At 34.9% G+C, this 18,380-nt stretch overlaps 5 protein-coding genes across 5 annotated transcripts; 3 read left to right on the top strand and 2 right to left on the bottom strand.

Moving 5' to 3' along the window:
* Positions 1-909: 909 nt before the first annotated feature.
* Positions 910-3,887, bottom strand: LOC139857453 (pentatricopeptide repeat-containing protein At5g16860-like). The gene is made up of 2 exons (XM_071846209.1): positions 1,916-3,887; positions 910-973 (listed from the first exon to the last, which is right to left on the bottom strand). The coding sequence occupies exon 1, from the start codon at positions 3,742-3,744 to the stop codon at positions 2,173-2,175; it is 1,572 nt and encodes a 523-aa protein (XP_071702310.1). The 5' UTR covers positions 3,745-3,887; the 3' UTR covers positions 910-973; positions 1,916-2,172.
* Positions 3,888-5,097: 1,210 nt separating this feature from the next.
* On the top strand, positions 5,098-6,743 carry LOC139846485 (agamous-like MADS-box protein AGL62). The gene is made up of 3 exons (XM_071836001.1): positions 5,098-5,720; positions 6,414-6,482; positions 6,713-6,743. The coding sequence occupies exons 1-3, from the start codon at positions 5,098-5,100 to the stop codon at positions 6,741-6,743; spliced, it is 723 nt and encodes a 240-aa protein (XP_071692102.1).
* A 175-nt stretch (positions 6,744-6,918) lies between these two features.
* LOC139846331 (uncharacterized) lies at positions 6,919-7,728 on the top strand. The gene has a single exon (XM_071835954.1). It carries the CDS (start codon positions 6,919-6,921, stop codon positions 7,726-7,728), a length of 810 nt encoding a protein of 269 aa, XP_071692055.1.
* Positions 7,729-13,119: 5,391 nt separating this feature from the next.
* On the top strand, positions 13,120-14,300 carry LOC139857444 (CRIB domain-containing protein RIC4-like). The gene is made up of 3 exons (XM_071846198.1): positions 13,120-13,293; positions 13,540-13,704; positions 13,839-14,300. The coding sequence occupies exons 1-3, from the start codon at positions 13,158-13,160 to the stop codon at positions 14,117-14,119; spliced, it is 582 nt and encodes a 193-aa protein (XP_071702299.1). The 5' UTR covers positions 13,120-13,157; the 3' UTR covers positions 14,120-14,300.
* Positions 14,301-15,345: 1,045 nt separating this feature from the next.
* LOC139857432 (protein METHYLENE BLUE SENSITIVITY 1-like) lies at positions 15,346-16,102 on the bottom strand. The gene has a single exon (XM_071846186.1). The coding sequence runs from the start codon at positions 16,019-16,021 to the stop codon at positions 15,701-15,703; it is 321 nt and encodes a 106-aa protein (XP_071702287.1). The 5' UTR covers positions 16,022-16,102; the 3' UTR covers positions 15,346-15,700.
* Positions 16,103-18,380: the final 2,278 nt, after the last annotated feature.

The raw sequence follows: 18,380 nt of genomic DNA, 5'->3' as shown, positions 1-18,380 counted from the left end.
TTTTACTCATTCTTGTGTTCTTTTTAAATGTTTTAAATTTCTATCATATTATTATATTTATTTAAGCATGACTTAGCATAGTATAAATAGTTTTAAGTCATATTATTTCAGTCACATTGTAATTATGTATAATGCATATAATTTTGAAACTACTATCACTTCACTATATACGAATTTTAACTCATTAATATGTGTCCCCAGATGGAGCAACATTTAGCGGTGCATAATTTTCGTTTTTCAGATTGTGCTGAAATTCTAAGGTCACCTTAAAACAGAACAAGGAGCAAGACTTGCTGAATGTGTCTTTACATTCGAGGTCATCTAGATCACGAAAATAGTATCTTACTCATTTTAATGTTTCTTTTAAACGTTTTGAATTTATATTATATTATTATTTTTGTTTAAGCATAACTTCGCTTGGTATATATAATTTTAAGGCCTATTATTTCAGTCACATTGTATATATGTATAACACATATAACTAAACTAATATCACTTTACTAAATACAAATTTTAACTCATTAATATGCGCCGTCAAATGGAGTAACATTTGGCGGCGCATAATTTTATGTTTTAGATTGTGCTGAAATTCCTAAAATCACCCTAAAAAGAAAAAGGAGCAAGACTCCCTGAAGGTGTCTTGACATTCGAGGTCGTCTAGATGACGAAAATGGTATTTTACTCTTTTTAATATTCTTTTTAAACGTTTTGGATTTCCATCATATTATTATTTTTGTTTAAGCATGACTTAGCATGACATAAATACTTTTAAGGCCCATTATTTCACTCAAATTGTAATTATGTATAACGCATGTAATTTTGACACTAATATCACTTCATAAAACAAAATTTTTAATAATGGACAGAGAAAGTCAGTCTTCTTGTTCGTGAAATCCTGCAAATTTTATTCATTCTTCATAACTTCAAGATCTAACTATATAAACATACCCTATACACAAGGTACCATGTAATCCTTTGATCAGCGACGGAGGATTGTAAGGGCAGGGGGGTGCCATGGTCCCCCCAAAAAGTTATATCCTTACTAGCGATTTATATAATTTTAAGGACTAAATATGTTAAAGTTTAAACCGTGGCCCCATCAAATTAAAATTTGAATATCTACTGGTTTATTAATCATTTTTTGTTATTAAATGTTAAAATAAATTAATTAGATTATTAAATCACAAACCCTTACCGTCTCGACTTTTCGTTTTCTTCGTATCCTAACTTCCGTGTTCAATCTCTCCTCTTCGTATCCTAACTTCCGTGTTCAATCTCTCCTCTTCGTATCCTAACATTTCTGCGACTCTTAGTTCTGCTTTAGTCCCTAGAAAAGCTTCTGAAATATTAAATATTGACCAAATTTACTCTCTTGTTGAGAAATATTATCCCATGAATTTTACTGAACAAGAAATGATTCTCCTGAGTTATGAATTTGAGTTGTATAATGCTGAGAAGTGAAAGAATCGAAAGCTGAGTCGCATTTCAATTATTTATGGGCTATGTAGGTTCCTTGTAGAAAGTAAAGTGTGAAGCGTATGGTTTGATTAAAAGATTAACGCGACTAATTTTGACACTTCCGGTTTTCACTGCAACAACCGAGAGGGGATTTTCAGCAATGAACATTATTAAGAATCGGCTTCGTAATAAAATGTCAGAAGATTTTCTCTCTTCTAACTTGGTGGTTTATATTGAAAGAGAAATTGCAAAAATGTTTGATTCTGAGTCTGTAATTGATGAGTTTAAGGACCTTAAGGGTCGTCGAGCTGAGTTGTAGTTTTTTCCTATATCAACCATTAATCATCATGTCTTCGTTATTTTGAATTTTATGGATTTTATTTATATATAAGAGATTACATGTTTTGATTGAGTTTTTATGGCCCCCTCATTGTTAGTGTTCAAGCTCCGTCGCTGCCTTTGATGCCCCCTTTTGTATTATGCCCGGTGTTGTCGCACATCCGGCACGACATCAAGCCCGACCCTGTGTTGTTGTTGTCGTTGACCGTTGTTGGACAACGTATAACCCATTCGACCCATATCACCCATTTCTTTTTAACCCAAAAAACAATTATTTGGCCCCCTTGAGATAAAGCACGTTCCAAATTGGCCAATTTGTAAGTAAACGGGTTGAAATTGCCACCTTTACCCAGAAGAAATGGGAGATAATTTTCATCAGATCCAAGATTTACCAGGTCTCTTTTGAATTCCCTTTTCTTGAATTGCTGCCTTTAACTTAGCAGCTTCGTCCCATTTACAATCATCAGCACATGTTTTTGACATCAAAATATATGGTCCAGCTGCAGACGGGTCGAGTTCATATAGCTTTTCCGAAACCCATTTTGCCATCTCTACATTTTTATGCATATGACAAGCCGAGAGAAACGCTTTCCAAACAACACTGAAATGCAAAATATTATTCTCAAAGATGAATTCTTTTATCTCGTTCAGCCGACCACCTCGGCCCAAAAGATCTACCATACAAGTGTAATGCTCAACTTTAGGCTTAATACCATAATCATCTTTCATTAACATAAAGTAATTACAACTTTCATTAATCAACCCTGCATGACTACATGCATTCAAAACCGCTACAAAAGTTACTTCGTTTGGTATTATCCCCTCGTTTCTCATCAACTCAAAAAGACGAATTGTCTCCTTCCCTTTACCGTGTGATGCATAACTAGATAACACTGCCGTCCATAACACTACATTTTGGGTCTTAGCTTCCTTAAAAATTGACCAAACACATTGCAACTTTCCACATTTAGCATACATATCTATCATCGATGAACTAACAAAAACATCAGGTTCATGACCACTTTTCAATACATATGTATGCAGAAGCTGACCAAGATTCAATAGTCCATAATCAGCACAAGCAGAAACTATACTTGTTAGCGTAAAAATGTCTACTTTACCCTTTTCACTTACCATAAAGCTAAAAACTTTTAGAGCATCATCTAATCTATCATTTTGAATGTACCCACAAATGATCGAACTGAGAGATACAAGTTCGTCAATTGATTCACTGTTTACATATTGACTTGAAGTTTTGAAAACAATCATTGCCTTTTCCATTTCACCACACTTGCAATACATGTCAATAAGCGAATTCCTAATAACGACATCATGTATTCCGACCCTCAAAAGCTGACTGTGAATTTGTTTACCTAGTTTCACTAGATTTAACGAAGATGTTAATACTAACGCTATCGAAAATGTAACATTCGTAAAAGTTAAACCTGTTGCCACCATCTTGTAAAGAAGTTGCAACGCAATCTCTTCAAGCCCGTTTTGCAGATATCCATCAATGATAGTATTCCAACTTGCTGCATCTTTAACAGGCAATTGCCAAAACAATTCCTCAGCTTTCTCCATATCTCCATTTTTCAAGTATGCACGGATCATTATATTGCATGAAACGGTATCTATAACACTCATCGTATGAAGGAACTTTCTAGCATAATCAAAAGCCTCACATTTTACAAACAAATCGAGTATTGAATTTTTTAAAGTCATATCCAAAGAAACCCCATTTCTCAATATCCATCCAAGAATCGTCTTACCGAAATTAAGCTCATATGCACCTGCACAACACTTTACGACGCTCGAAAGAGTGAACTGATTCGGAGTGATACATTCTTTCAGCATCTGGGTAAATAAATCCAATCCATGTTTGTATGATCCAATACCCGAAAACCCTGAAATTAATATAGTCCAGGACCTCACATCTCTTTCAGACATTTCATCGAACAGCTGGTGGCCAAACGTTATGTTAGTTGACTTAATATACAAATTCAGTAAACCGTTAACCACACGTAGGTGATGAATGGAACCGTTCTTAATTACAGTAGCATGGGCGATTCTAGTGGAAAATTGATTATGTAGTTTAGGTGAGGATAGTTGTGTGATATCAAAATGATTAGAATTTGAATGCAAGTAGTGAAATTGAAGCAGGGGTATTGTTGTTGTTATGATGATATTATGGGGTATAAGAAGTGAGGATGGTGATAAAAAAGAAGATAAATGCTTTATTAGAGTGGGCATTTGTTAGGTGTTCTTGTGTGTTTTCAAGAGTAAAATCGCACATTTGTGAGTTGTTCAGTTTTCAACTTATGGCTAACCATATATTACATGTCAGTCAGGGAAACAATGGTTACATGGGTGACATAGCGGGTCGGTTCGGCCTCAAGTTGAGGTCCTGAGTAAACTTACTCAACCCGAACCTAACATGATCTATAAATGGGTTGTTGGCTTCCGGTTGGTGAGTTGTTCAGTTAGACTGGTCGATGAGTCACTTATTAACTTTCGGGTTAAAGGGCCAATTTGGGTGGGTTAGTTCATTTTGAGTTGGCAGGATGCCCTGTCAACTCGAATATTGATCCGAAAAATACGTCTGCGGTGACTCATGAGCCCATGATTTTCATCTTGCTGGCAAGTGAGCTATTTCTGTTATTATTTTCTTTGGAAATAACAAAAACTATATAACTAAGGTCCTTTCATCGAAAAATGAAAGTAATCAAAACATCATACAACAAAAGACGATAATGCTCGAGACTATTAAACAAACACCCTAACAATGAGCAAACCTCAAAACACCAAACAATCCTAACCGGGGCCGAAACTAACTAAACTTTTACATTAAGCTATTATCATATTGCCAAATCCAACTTTTAATGTCACGTACGAGAACTTTAGGAAATATATTGATGATTATGAAATGATTGTGGATTTGAAAATGAACCATATATGACTAATCGTAATTAATCAACTTATTACCATATGCTCTTTTCAAAATGAAATCTGGGAATATCTTATGTTGACCGAAAAATATGCAAGTCACAGGTCATTAGGAAAACATATAAAACATGATTCATATAGAACAGAAATAAATTGCATTTGAAATGTCAAAATTACAGAAATAGGAATACATTTAGTGGCATTATTAGTGTATCCATCATGTGCAATTCTGTATCAAGATGAGCCCTTTATATATCCTTCAAGTTTTTTCACATAAATCAAATTGTACAAGTTAACAAAACAATTGAGAGTACTTTTTTTCTTCTTAGTGAAATTATATACGGGTCGCGTTTTCCAATGGTGCCTAAAAAGAGCAAAGGTCGTCAAAAAATCAAAATGACGAAAATGGAGAAAGAAAGTAACTTAATGGTTACCTTCTCCAAACGTCGCTCTGGCCTTTTCAAAAAGGCCAGCGAGCTTGCCATCTTGTGCGGGGTAGAAATTGGTGTCATCGTTTTCTCCCCAGGCAAAAAAGCGTTTTCATTTGGTCATCCATCTGTTGAGATGATTATCGATCGCTTTTTTACGCAAAATCCTCCATCAAATTCTAGCACCTCTCAACTTATGAATGTGCATCGTAAGGCCAACATCGATGAGTTAAATAGGCAACTCGCGTGCACAATAAGTCATTTGGAGGTTGAGAGAAACAAAAGCGAAGCGCTAAACAAGATGAGGAAAGAAGGCCAAGAGAGTTGTTGGTTGGAGGCTCCTATAGAGAGCCTAAGGATACAAGACCTTGAGGTGTTGAAGGGAGCAATGGGGAGGTTAAAAAATAGCATTGATGAACAAAAGAAGAGGCATTTGGCGATTATGGCTAGCCCAATTCCAAATGTCCCCGCCGATGGTTTAACGGGAATCAATGGTGACTACTTTCGTGATTTGAAGGGCTCGGGACTTGAATTATCCATGACTCCTCATGGGTATGCGCTCGGATATAGCCATTTCAATCGTTGAGTCAGGTTCGTTCGTTTGTTTATGCTAATTAACTCACGTTTCATAGAAAGTACACCTATTCAACAATACTGAAAACCGATTACTAGTGTGGGAATCACTTGTATGATTGTTGAATGGATTGTCTTTCTTTATACAAAAAAGGAAAATGATTATATGCGGTGCGGTGAACATGATATTTGTTTTTCGTTCCTAAGAACATTATGGTATGCCTCCACACCGGCGTAAATTACTTAATTTGGAACAAAAAATATACACAAAAGATATTTCTTTTAATGAACTCAAGGTATTAAGGTATTCAAATGGTTTCCTTTCACTAAAAGATCTGTCTAGCTTGTTTGGTATGGAAGGATTTGCAAAATTTTGGTCCAAATCAGAAAGTTAATTAATGTTCAAGTCTTATGGATGATAATTCAAGGATGAACGTATTTAACTACAAAAAAAATAAAAATAAATTAACGTAACCTTTGATAAAATATAAGAGAATATTAAATGTAAGCTTGATATTAATATGAGATGTTATACTGTACCATTTGAAAGAATTTGACAATCATGTTTGCTAATGCACCATATGAGAGTTATAGAAACGTCATAGATTACTAATTTCTTTCGACAGATCGATGCTAGTTAAAGTTCTAAATCAAAACTGTTCATTTGCACAGGATTCTGTTTCACATTGGAGACGGATTCGAGTATTTCAAGAATGACGTTTTGGGAGCATGGAGTGGCTGGTGTGCTTGCAAATTAATTATTTTGTGATGGTTGTTTTTGTTTTGTTGTTTTTTCTATGTTGTTTAATCTTTCTAAAAAACAATTTTATGGGTATGTTTGTGAATCAAAATTGTTTTGTTGTTTTTGTTAGAAATAAAATAGAATGTGGGATCAAGCTCATCATTTCCCATTTTTACAAAAGCAACCTTTTACAAAAAAGAGAACATACTTTATTTTCTTAATGATTTAGGCATAGAGCCGTTGGCTATTTTCCTGTATAAGATAGCATTTATCTTCAAAATGTAAAGATAATAGAATACAATCAAATTCATATTCAAAGCAATACAATTCTTAGTTTGAACATGGCATCAGAGCAAGTGTTGATGATCTAGGATCATTCAAATCACTGCAACTCAATCATTTGCCTTCTTTTTTTTCCTGCTTTGAGTGGTTATCATGTCTGGAAACGATGACATCCAAACTCAACTTATCACAGAATTAACTAGTCAATTGGCTAGAATTCTTCAAACCAACAATGAAAATCAATCACAAAGGCATCCTGATTCTTTAAAAATCAGTGTTACCCTTAATAACTCAAATTATTCACTTTGGTCTCGTATGATCAAGGTTGCCATCGGAGGTAAATCCGAGGCCCTCCTCAATCACTTAACAGAAGATCAACCAACAAGCAACAACCAGAAGTGGAACCAGGAAGACTTGGTGGTCTTTTCCTGGATCATTCAAAACATAGAGCCACATATTGCAAGCAATCTTACTCAGTTTCCAACAGCAAAAACACTATGGAATGCTCTAATAACAACCTACAGTTCTGGAAAAGACAAGCTTCAAACCTTTGATTTACATGTCAAAGCCAACAATATCAGGCAAGATGGTAAATCAATTGAAGAACTGTGGTTGAAATTGCAAGGAATCTGGGGTGAAATCGACATAAGGGATCCAAATCCAATGGAACATCCGAATGATATTGTCAAGTATAATAACATCAGGTCAGAACAAAAACTATTCCAGTTTTTAAATTCTTTAGATCATAAACATGACAATATCAAACGTGAGCTATTAAGAACCGATCCATTACCCACTGTCGAAGGAGCTTACGCTGCCATTCGAAAAGAAAATGCACACCAATTTATATTTAACAATAAAACGGATGCCCTTACCCAATCTGGCATAGCCACTGGCCTGGTAGCACCGGCATCAAAATCCAAGGATTTCGACGGCCATGGGTTGCTATCAAGAAATCAATAGCGCCGGTCCTCCACGTCATCATCCCGGGATAAAGACAACCTTAAATGTACAGAGTGTGGTATGAAACGACATACCAAAGATCAATGCTTCAGAATCGTTGGATATCCCGATTGGTGGCCTGATGGACACAAAAAGGGAAAAGCTTCGATGGTAACGACGGCTACAACCAGAGGCAAACAAGGAGATAACGAAACCGGCACCACCTCTCAAGGTGGTTTTGGTTTACTTGCTGCCGATCCACCATCATCGTCATCCGGTGAAGGTAACAAGGGGTTGGGATTAGGGTTTAAATTCCCAAATTTCATACCCAACAACATAAATAAAGTGGGTAGGGTAAATACAGATAATGAGATAGATGATGAGTCGACACCCACCACCGAAAATAATGCTTCAAATAAAGAGGGTGTCGATGATGAGATAAATAAAGTGGGTAGGTTAAAAGGGGATGATGAGATAGATGATGAGTCGACACCCACCACCACCGAAAATAATACTTTAAATAAATATGTGGTCCCAAATAATACTTTTGAGTGTAAAACGTTTTTTAACAAAACTTGTTTTAAAACAAAACATTTTTTAAATAACACTAAAGTTTTTAAAGTTAAAAATAACGTTTCGTCAACTAATATTGTTTCAAATAAAACCAAAAGTAATGAGTGGATTATTGATTGTGGTGCCACCGATGCTATGACTTTTAATAAAAATGATATTATTATAAATACAAAACCAAACAAAACCAAAATTAAAACCGCTAATGGTGGTATTATACAAGTCAAGGGCGGGGGAACAGTTGAAATTTCACCAAATTTAAATTTAAAAAACTGTCTTTATGTTCCCGACCTTTCCCATAAATTACTTTCTGTTAGTCACGTGACAAAAGAACTTAATTGTACCGTCTTATTACACCCTACATTCTGTATCATACAGGACATCAGAACGGGAGAGATAATTGGGCGTGGTACTGAACGGGATGGTCTGTACTATGTGGATGAGGTCACTAAAGATGGTAGGATCATGCTAGCTCACGGGACTCCAGATAGACAAGCATGGTTGTGGCATAGACGTCTTGGTCATCCGTCTGCTGGATATTTGCGCATTTTATTTCCTAATTTATTTTCTTCAAATAATAGTATTGAGTGTGAAACTTGTATTTTGGCCAAAAGCCATCAAAACTCGTTTAAAACTAGTAATACAAAGACCGAACGTCCCTTTGCTTTAGTTTACTCCGATGTATGGGGACCCGCAAGGGTTAATGGGGGGCACAATTTTCGATATTTTCTCTTATTTATTGATGATTGTACTCGTATGACTTGGACATATTTTTTAACTAACAAATCCGAAGTATTTGATAAATTTACTACTTTTTCCAGTATGATTCAAACACAATTCCAAAGCAAAATACAAGTTTTAAGATCCGATAATGGTGGTGAATTTGTCAACAATCAAATGAAACTTTTTTGTGAAGAAAGGGGTATTATTCATCAAACCACGTGTCCACACACACCTCAACAAAACGGGGTGGCAGAAAGGAAAAATCGTATTTTATTAGAAATAACCCGTTCTTTAATGATTGAATCTAATGTTCCAAGGTCTTTTTGGCCTGAAGTTCTTGCCACCGCAACTTATCTTGTAAATAGACTCCCAACTAGAGCTCTAGAACTTAAGAACTCTCTTGAAGCCTTAACTAAATTTTATAAACCTCCATCTAATCTCACCCTAAGACCTCGAATATTTGGGTGCACGGTTTTTGTTCACATTCCTAAAATAGAACGAACCAAATTAGATGCGTGTGCTGAAAAATGTGTATTTGTGGGATACGGGGTAAATCAAAAGGGGTATAGATGCTATAATCCAAAAAGGAAACACATGTACACTACAATGAATTGTGATTTTTTGGAAACTGAATACTTCTATACCCAACACACAAGTCAGGGGGAGACAGACTCTGGTGACGCTGTGAGTTGGCTAGATATTCCATCATCTGAAGAAGTAACTCATCATACCACTCCACAAAGTCCTCCTCCAGTCAGTACTACGGTTAATGATCTTCCCGACCATACAGAGGTAAACACCGAATCTCCTGATATAACTAATCATGAAAATTTAGAAGAGATTTTACAGGAAAATAACGATCAAGTATATCCTGAAAATGAAACACAACAACAAGAACGAGAACGATATGTTCTTCCTCCAAGAATCAACCGAGGGATTCCTCCCAGAAGATACTCTCCTGAGAGAACAGCCTCAAAATCAAGATATCCAATGGCATATATTGCTAGAGGAAATCTATCAAAAGAAGCAACAAAGTTCACTTCCGCATTATACTCTGAAGAAATCCCAACAACGGTTGAACAAGCTCTAAAATCAACATACTGGAGGAAAGCAATGTAAGATGAAATGGAGGCTCTCAAGGTAAATAATACTTGAGAAAAATGTGTCCTTCCAGAATCAAAGAAACCGGTAGGATGTCGATGGGTATTCACAATCAAAAACAAAGCCGATGGATCTGTAGAAAGATATAAAGCGCGGCTTGTTGCCAAAGGGTACACTCAAACCTATGGTGTTGATTACTCAGAAACTTTCTCACCAGTTGCAAAAATTGATACTATTAGAATTCTTTTCTCCGTTGCCGCAAACAAAGACTGGCCACTTCACCAATTTGATGTTAAAAATGCCTTCCTACATGGAGAACTCAAAGAAGAAGTCTATATGGAAGGTCCTCCCGGTTTCACATCAGAATTCAAAGAAAGGGAAGTTTGTCATCTTAAAAAATCTCTTTATGGTTTAAAACAATCCCCTCGGGCTTGGTTTGGGCGTTTTACTATTGCTATGAAAAATTACGGGTTTAAACAAAGTAATTCCGACCATACTTTATTTTTTTTTTTAAAAAGGAAACCTTATCACATGTCTCATTATTTATGTTGACGACATGATTATCACAGGAAATGATCAAGAGGAAATTACAAACTTAAAAGCTAACCTTTTTAAAGAATTTGAAATGAAAGACCTTGGAGGTCTGAAATACTTTCTGGGAATCGAAGTTTTACGTTCAAAAAGAGGGATTTTTATATGTCAAAAGAAATATATACTTGATCTTCTTGCAGAAACATGAATGGTCGACTGCAAACCCGCGGACACTCCTATGATTCCAAACCTAAGGTTATATATAGAAGATGATTCCAAAGCAGCGGATCGAAGTCAATATCAAAGAATCGTGGGAAAACTTATCTACCTAGCTCACACTCGTCCAGATATATCACATGCTGTTGGAGTTGTTAGTCAATTCATGCATCAACCCCAACAACACCATATGGATGCAGTATGGAGAATTATCAAATATCTAAAAGGCACTGCAGAAGATGGAGTCCTGTTCGAGAAAAACAATCATCTAAAAGCACAAATATTCACCGATGCGGGTTACGGAGGAGAAAAGGGAGATAGAAAATCAACATCCGGATACTTTGCCCTTGTTGGAGGGAATTTGGTTACCTGGAAAAGCAAGAAACAAAAGGTTGTCGTCCTGTCTAGTGCTGAAGCTGAATTTCGGGGAATTTCACGAGGTGTAACCGAGGCTTTATGGATCAAGAAACTTTTGACAGAAATTGGTTTTCCTCCTAATACTTCGATCAAGATCATGTGTGACAACGAAGCGGCAATTGCAATTTCAGAAAATCCAGTTCAACACGATCGAACCAAACATATAGAAATTGACAGACACTTCATTAAAGAAAAATTAGAAGCCGAAATCATATCTCTACCTCACGTCCGATCATAAGACCAACTAGCAGATATCTTAACCAAGTCAGTCAACGGAAGACTCTTCAAAGAAATACTCTCCAAGTTGAACATCGGAAACCCCACTATTCAACTTGCCGGGGAGTGTTAGAAATAAAATAGAATGTGGGATCAAGCTCATCATTTCCCATTTTTACAAAAGCAACCTTTTACAAAAAGGAGAACATACTTTATTTTCTTAATTATTTAGGCATAGAGCCGTTGGCTATTTTCCTGTATAAGATAGCATTTATCTTCAAAATGTAAAGATAATAGAATACAGTCAAATTCATATTCAAAGCAATACAATTCTTAGTTTGAACAGTTTTTATATTTAATTACCTGTATGTTAAACTTTTTATAGGCACATGCATGCTTCATATTGTTGATCAAGCATTATAGTATTATTACAAAAAATACTCTTGAGGTTAGACATTAGACACATAAACCGGTTTAAGGTCAAAAAGCAACGACAACTAAATTCGTTTAAATGACTCGTAACAATTAAAAGATATCATATAATAACTGTTGTAAATTATGGATTGAGATTGAGATTGAGATTGAGATATGAGTCTTTTTCTAAACAAACTTGGTATGTGACATTGACTTGATTGTGCTATTTGTCAATCGAATTTGGTCTTAACTATTTGATCAAAATGCACGAGCATCTTTAAAATGACACGTTGCAAATTGATATATCTTAGTGAAATATAAAACCAATGATGAAGGATTGCTGGTGAAACACTCTTTGGTGGTTGTGTTGTGATAGACTCCACTTTCAAATTTGCTTGCTTTTCTTTTAAAAAACAACACACAAAACCTTATTTAATTTTGACTTGCGATACAAGAGGAAATAATTGTTCTTTTTGTATTCGCTTTCTTCTTTAATTTGAGCTGTAAAGCTTTCATTAGTAAGTATCATAATCCGGCTAGTTACATTTTTTATTGTATTTGATACCATCACATAAACTTAATTAGTATACTCCGTAATAACTTGTATAAATATACAATAGTAAACCTTAATAATCTACATATAATAAATATCAGTATCAGTATATAATCAAAATGAGCAATCTAAACACGTTGCTAATTGTAATAATAAACAATCTAAACACGTTGGTAAAGCGATTAAACTGTTTGCCTTGTAATATATAATGTTTATGGTTTTATGTTTACTAGAGTCTACCACGCTGATGTTTGTATGATTTTCATTTTTAAACTAAACTTGTAGAGTTGTAGAAAAGGTTCTTTTATCGTTATAAATTTTTCTTAAAACTCTCACAAAGTTAAATTAAATGGATTAGTCGAATATTTTTCAGGCTTCAACTAAAATTAAGGTGACAATAACATTAAACTTATAATAGACTCGCACTTCTTTTTTATGGAATAGTTGGTTTGTTACCGTTTAAGTGGAGAGCTAGGAGGGTCAACTAATCTCTACCAAACTCAAAACTTTGAACTCAATTCTAAACTGGAATAGCTTATGGAGTTGTCATTACTAGTAGATCATTATATCTTCATTACAAAGCATATTCAAACCTTTTTCAGTATATTTAACCAACTCTAGCTACACTCTTGTAACCAAATTCACTGTAATATTTCCAATATCCACACAGTACTAAAACAATTTTCTGCTCCATCTTTGTTACTAAGATATGATGATGAAAGATCGAATGGAGCGTCTTGTAGCTTTTCCATTTGCTAATGGTTGCGTCTCTGCATCCAGCGTTGCAGTTTCCGTGCAACAACATCATCGAAGATCCAAGGAAGATTTCAATTTGTCTCACATAGGTCTTTCTCCATCTCCCCCGAACATACTTATTTATAAGACTACAAATGCTGAAAATAGTTCCCCCTTATTTTAAACATACCTTTCATAAGCGACCGACTTTATTATTAATTAGAAGAAAAACTGTCTACATATCATCTCTTTATACCTTGCATAAGCGAGATTTGATATTCAGGTTGTTATTTAAACATGATTTGTGTAATAAACTATATGTAGTCTCACGATAGTGTTTTCGTGTTTAATTGTAGTGTCTAAATCATTTGACATATCCAATGTTGATCCAAAAGATGACGGATCACCGACGTCAAATGAAAGCATGATGAAGAGGTTCACATCACTTTCAAAGCCCAATAACGTATCCCTGCGTCTTCAAAGACTCACCAAGACCATCAAAAGTTTGTCACAATCACTTGGTAAGCTAACCAATCTCATTACTTGAATAATGACAGCATAAGTATATCGATTAATATTTCATTGAGTACTAGATTGCACTTAATATTCATCAAATAATAAAAATAGTAAAGTTGCCGCTTTCACCATTTACTAGCGTTCAAAGATGATATGGATGATGTACTAATGGACTTGGAAATTGGACTTCCAACGGACGTAAAGCATGTTGCACACGTCGGATTTGATGGATCTGTAACCTCGCAAAATGACAACGATGGTAATATCGCACCCTCCGATTTTCTTGGTTTTTGTCCTATGTCGTTTGCCGATCTAGAGGAGCGACTAGCAATGTGTGTACCAATTGATCTACCTCACATGGAAAAGATGCTACCGGACATTAAGCACACTAGGCACCAAAGCGAAGCAAGTGTGGCTTAAATTGTATCATCAAATCTATTTTTGCAAGTATTCATTGTGTTTCATGTATCTGCTCGATATCCTACTTTATTACTTGGTCGCTCTTTAGTCAGAACTTCTTTAGTCGGAAAGAAGTTCGACACAACGATGAAAATTGTTGAAACTATAATTTAAAGATGCATATCGTAGTTATTAAGTTTCTACGAGGTTAATGATTTTTATTATATTACACACATCCAGTGAACTAGACCATTTGTAATATGAAGAGCGGGGGTTAGTGGTATGGGTTTATTGTTTATTATGTAGCAGTGTGGGTTGAAAATGTGAAGTAATGGTGATTTGTGTTGTGATGATGTGGCTAAATATAATTGGTAGTTGAGTAAAAAGGTGATAAAAATAATTAAGATTAAGATAATAATAATAAAAAAAAAAAAGTTTTGAGCCAATCATAAACAACCAACCCGTGGCTTTCCGCGTTGCATTCCCACGGATACCCTCCAACGCCCAAAGCAACACCACCATTAGGTGAAGCCTTTAACCAACGGGCGTTTGATACAAATGGTCTTAGAGTTGATATGATAACACTGCCCTGACCCACAAAAAAGTACCCACATCTGCTAGTTAACTGGTAACAGCAGAACTCAGACAACTGAGCAGAGCCTGCTTATGACAACCAAATCATAACAGATGTTTACCTCCAAAATCAACAGCTTCAATCTAAATATGTTAATTGGCAACATCATTTTCCTAAGATTTCTTACTAACAACAAAAACACAGAACTCCAGGGTCTAGAAGTAAATAGTTGAATTAGAATTGTTCTTGTTATAGTGTCAGCTTAATCATCTCCCATAGTCATATAGCATCAACTTTGAATCATGTGATGCACATGTCTAGGTGATCAAGCACAACAGACATTGTAAGTGGAGCATCATATGGTGTAAAAGGTGTGTAAGTTGGTGTTTAAATATGCATTACCTACATAATCAACATCAGCTAACCAGTCAGGCACAGATAGGTACTCATATGACTTGCAAATTTCTCAATAACATTCCTTTAAGTAACTCTTTACCTGCTCATCCAAACTAATGAATCAGAAACTGATAATCATACTCAATCCACCATAAGACTCAAGACTGTTCTCAAGTTAAATCACATTTAAGGCACATCCAAAAGACTGTACTAACTTCAAATTCCTTTTGATTATCACTTTAAAAACACACATCCTTCCAATGACATTGTAGTAAGATTTATTCCTAACATGCTCCAAAAGCAGCAATACACAGGGGTATATACACACGGCGATATAACCAAATTTCTCACTCTGCATATAGACTTCTTTCGATCAATTTGAGGTATTTAAACATGGAAAAAGCTTAAGCACACAAGTACGTGATAAAAACACAGTATTGATAATACTGAGTAATAAATAATAAGTGCATCACATAGATTTATAACAAACACGATAGCATAACATCATCATCATCATCGTCCATCATTCATTCAATTCACAACAAAACGATTTTAGAAATATAAACCTAAAACCGAACCAAATAGCAAATTTCAGGATTCATCTCCATACATCGAAGACGATATTATTAAAATCACTTTTTGAGGCTTCCACGAACACCAGGACGCGGTTTAGATGTATCAGCAACAGGAGCAAGTACGGCATGAAGATTAGTAATCTTAGATTCATCATAAGGAAGTTTAGGATGTTTAGATTCATGATGAATTTGCATAGTTTTAATATCAGGTGCGGTGATCTTACAGTGAGGACATTCGAATTTAGCGTGACCGCCTTTGACTTGACCGGTACGATCAGCAACTCCGGCCTTACCGCCGCCTCGGTTTGTCGTGGCTGCGTCGACTTTCGCTTGAATTTCCTTTGCCGTGTGCTTCTTCGGCTTCGCTTTTCCGGTCATGATTGGCTGTTTGAGGTTAGGGTTTGATCGATGGTGAGAAAAGGGGAAAGGAAATGAGGAAAAGGGGGAATGAAAAGAACCCTAATTGGTTGTCAGTTTTATGGCGTAGATATTTTTATTTTTTATTTTCGGAAAATAACTAATAGATAAACTTTGATAAAACTTGAGTTAAAGTTACAAAACTTGAGTATAACTAAACTAAATTAAAACAAAGCTTGCTAAATCATCTATAAAGTCAGAAGGCCTACAAAGCGCTAAAGAACACGACTACATAGTGAAAAAGATGATAACCAATCTAATCAAAGATCCGAGAATTAGGAATCATCTAAATACCAAAAACGAAAACCACCATCACACGAAACAAAAGGCTAAAATGAAATGTCCCGTTCTTATTGATTAAAAACGTTCCATATTAATTGATTTCGTTGCGAGGTTTTGACCTCTATATGAGACGTTTTTCAAAGACTGCATTCATTTTTAAAACAAACCATAACCTTTATTTCATAAATAAAGGTTTAAAAAGCTTTACGTAGATTATCAAATAATGATAATCTAAAATATCCTGTTTACACACGACCATTACATAATGGTTTACAATACAAATATGTTACATCGAAATCAGTTTCTTGAATGCAGATTTTACACAATATCATACAAACATGGACTCCAAATCTTGTCCTTATTTTAGTATGCAACAGCGGAAGCTCTTAATATTCACCTGAGAATAAACATGCTTTAAACGTCAACAAAAATGTTGGTGAGTTATAGGTTTAACCTATATATATCAAATCGTAACAATAGACCACAAGATTTCATATTTCAATACACATCCCATACATAGAGATAAAAATCATTCATATGGTGAACACCTGGTAACCGACATTAACAAGATGCATATATAAGAATATCCCCATCATTCCGGGACACCCTTCGGATATGATATAAATTTCGAAGTACTAAAGCATCCGGTACTTTGGATGGGGTTTGTTAGGCCCAATAGATCTATCTTTAGGATTCGCGTCAATTAGGGTGTCTGTTCCCTAATTCTTAGATTACCAGACTTAATAAAAAAGGGGGCATATTCGATTTCGATAATTCAACCATAGAATGTAGTTTCACGTACTTGTGTCTATTTTGTAAATCATTTATAAAACCTGCATGTATTCTCATCCCAAAAATATTAGATTTTAAAAGTGGGACTATAACTCACTTTCACAGATTTTTACTTCGTCGGGAAGTAAGACTTGGCCACTGTTGATTCACGAACCTATAACAATATATACATATATATTAAAGTATGTTCAAAATATATTTACAACACTTTTAATATATTTTGATGTTTTAAGTTTATTAAGTCAGATGTCCTCGTTAGTAACCTACAACTAGTTGTCCACAGTTAGATGTACAGAAATAAATCGATAAATATTATCTTGAATCAATCCATGACCCAGTGTATACGTATCTCAGTATTGATCACAACTCAAACTATATATATTTTGGAATCAACCTCAACCCTGTATAGCTAACTCCAACATTCACATATAGAGTGTCTATGGTTGTTCCGAAATATATATAGATGTGTCGACATGATAGGTCGAAACATTGTATACGTGTCTATGGTATCTCAAGATTACATAATATACAATACAAGTTGATTAAGTTATGGTTGGAATAGATTTGTTACCAATTTTCACGTAGCTAAAATGAGAAAAATTATCCAATCTTGTTTTACCCATAACTTCTTCATTTTAAATCCGTTTTGAGTGAATCAAATTGCTATGGTTTCATATTGAACTCTATTTTATGAATCTAAACAGAAAAGTATAGGTTTATATTCGGAAAAATAAGTTACAAGTCGTTTTTGTAAAGGTAGTCATTTCAGTCGAAAGAACGACGTCTAGATGACCATTTTAGAAAACATACTTCCACTTTGAGTTTAACCATAATTTTTGGATATAGTTTCATGTTCATAATAAAAATCATTTTCTCAGAATAACAACTTTTAAATCAAAGTTTATCATAGTTTTTAATTAACTAACCCAAAACAGCCCGCGGTGTTACTACGACGGCGTAAATCCGGTTTTACGGTGTTTTTCGTGTTTCCAGGTTTTAAATCATTAAGTTAGCATATCATATAGATATAGAACATGTGTTTAGTTGATTTTAAAAGTCAAGTTAGAAGGATTAACTTTTGTTTGCGAACAAGTTTAGAATTAACTAAACTATGTTCTAGTGATTACAAGTTTAAACCTTCGAATAAGATAGCTTTATATGTATGAATCGAATGATGTTATGAACATCATTACTACCTTAATTTCCTTGGATAAACCTACTGGAAAAGAGAAAAATGGATCTAGCT

The sequence above is a fragment of the Rutidosis leptorrhynchoides genome, chromosome 1 (genome assembly GCF_046630445.1).
Source record: "Rutidosis leptorrhynchoides isolate AG116_Rl617_1_P2 chromosome 1, CSIRO_AGI_Rlap_v1, whole genome shotgun sequence".
Taxonomy (NCBI): Eukaryota; Viridiplantae; Streptophyta; class Magnoliopsida; order Asterales; family Asteraceae; genus Rutidosis; species Rutidosis leptorrhynchoides.
The sequence above is the reverse complement of the archived record's forward strand: the minus strand, read 5'-3'. Positions and strand labels throughout refer to the sequence as shown.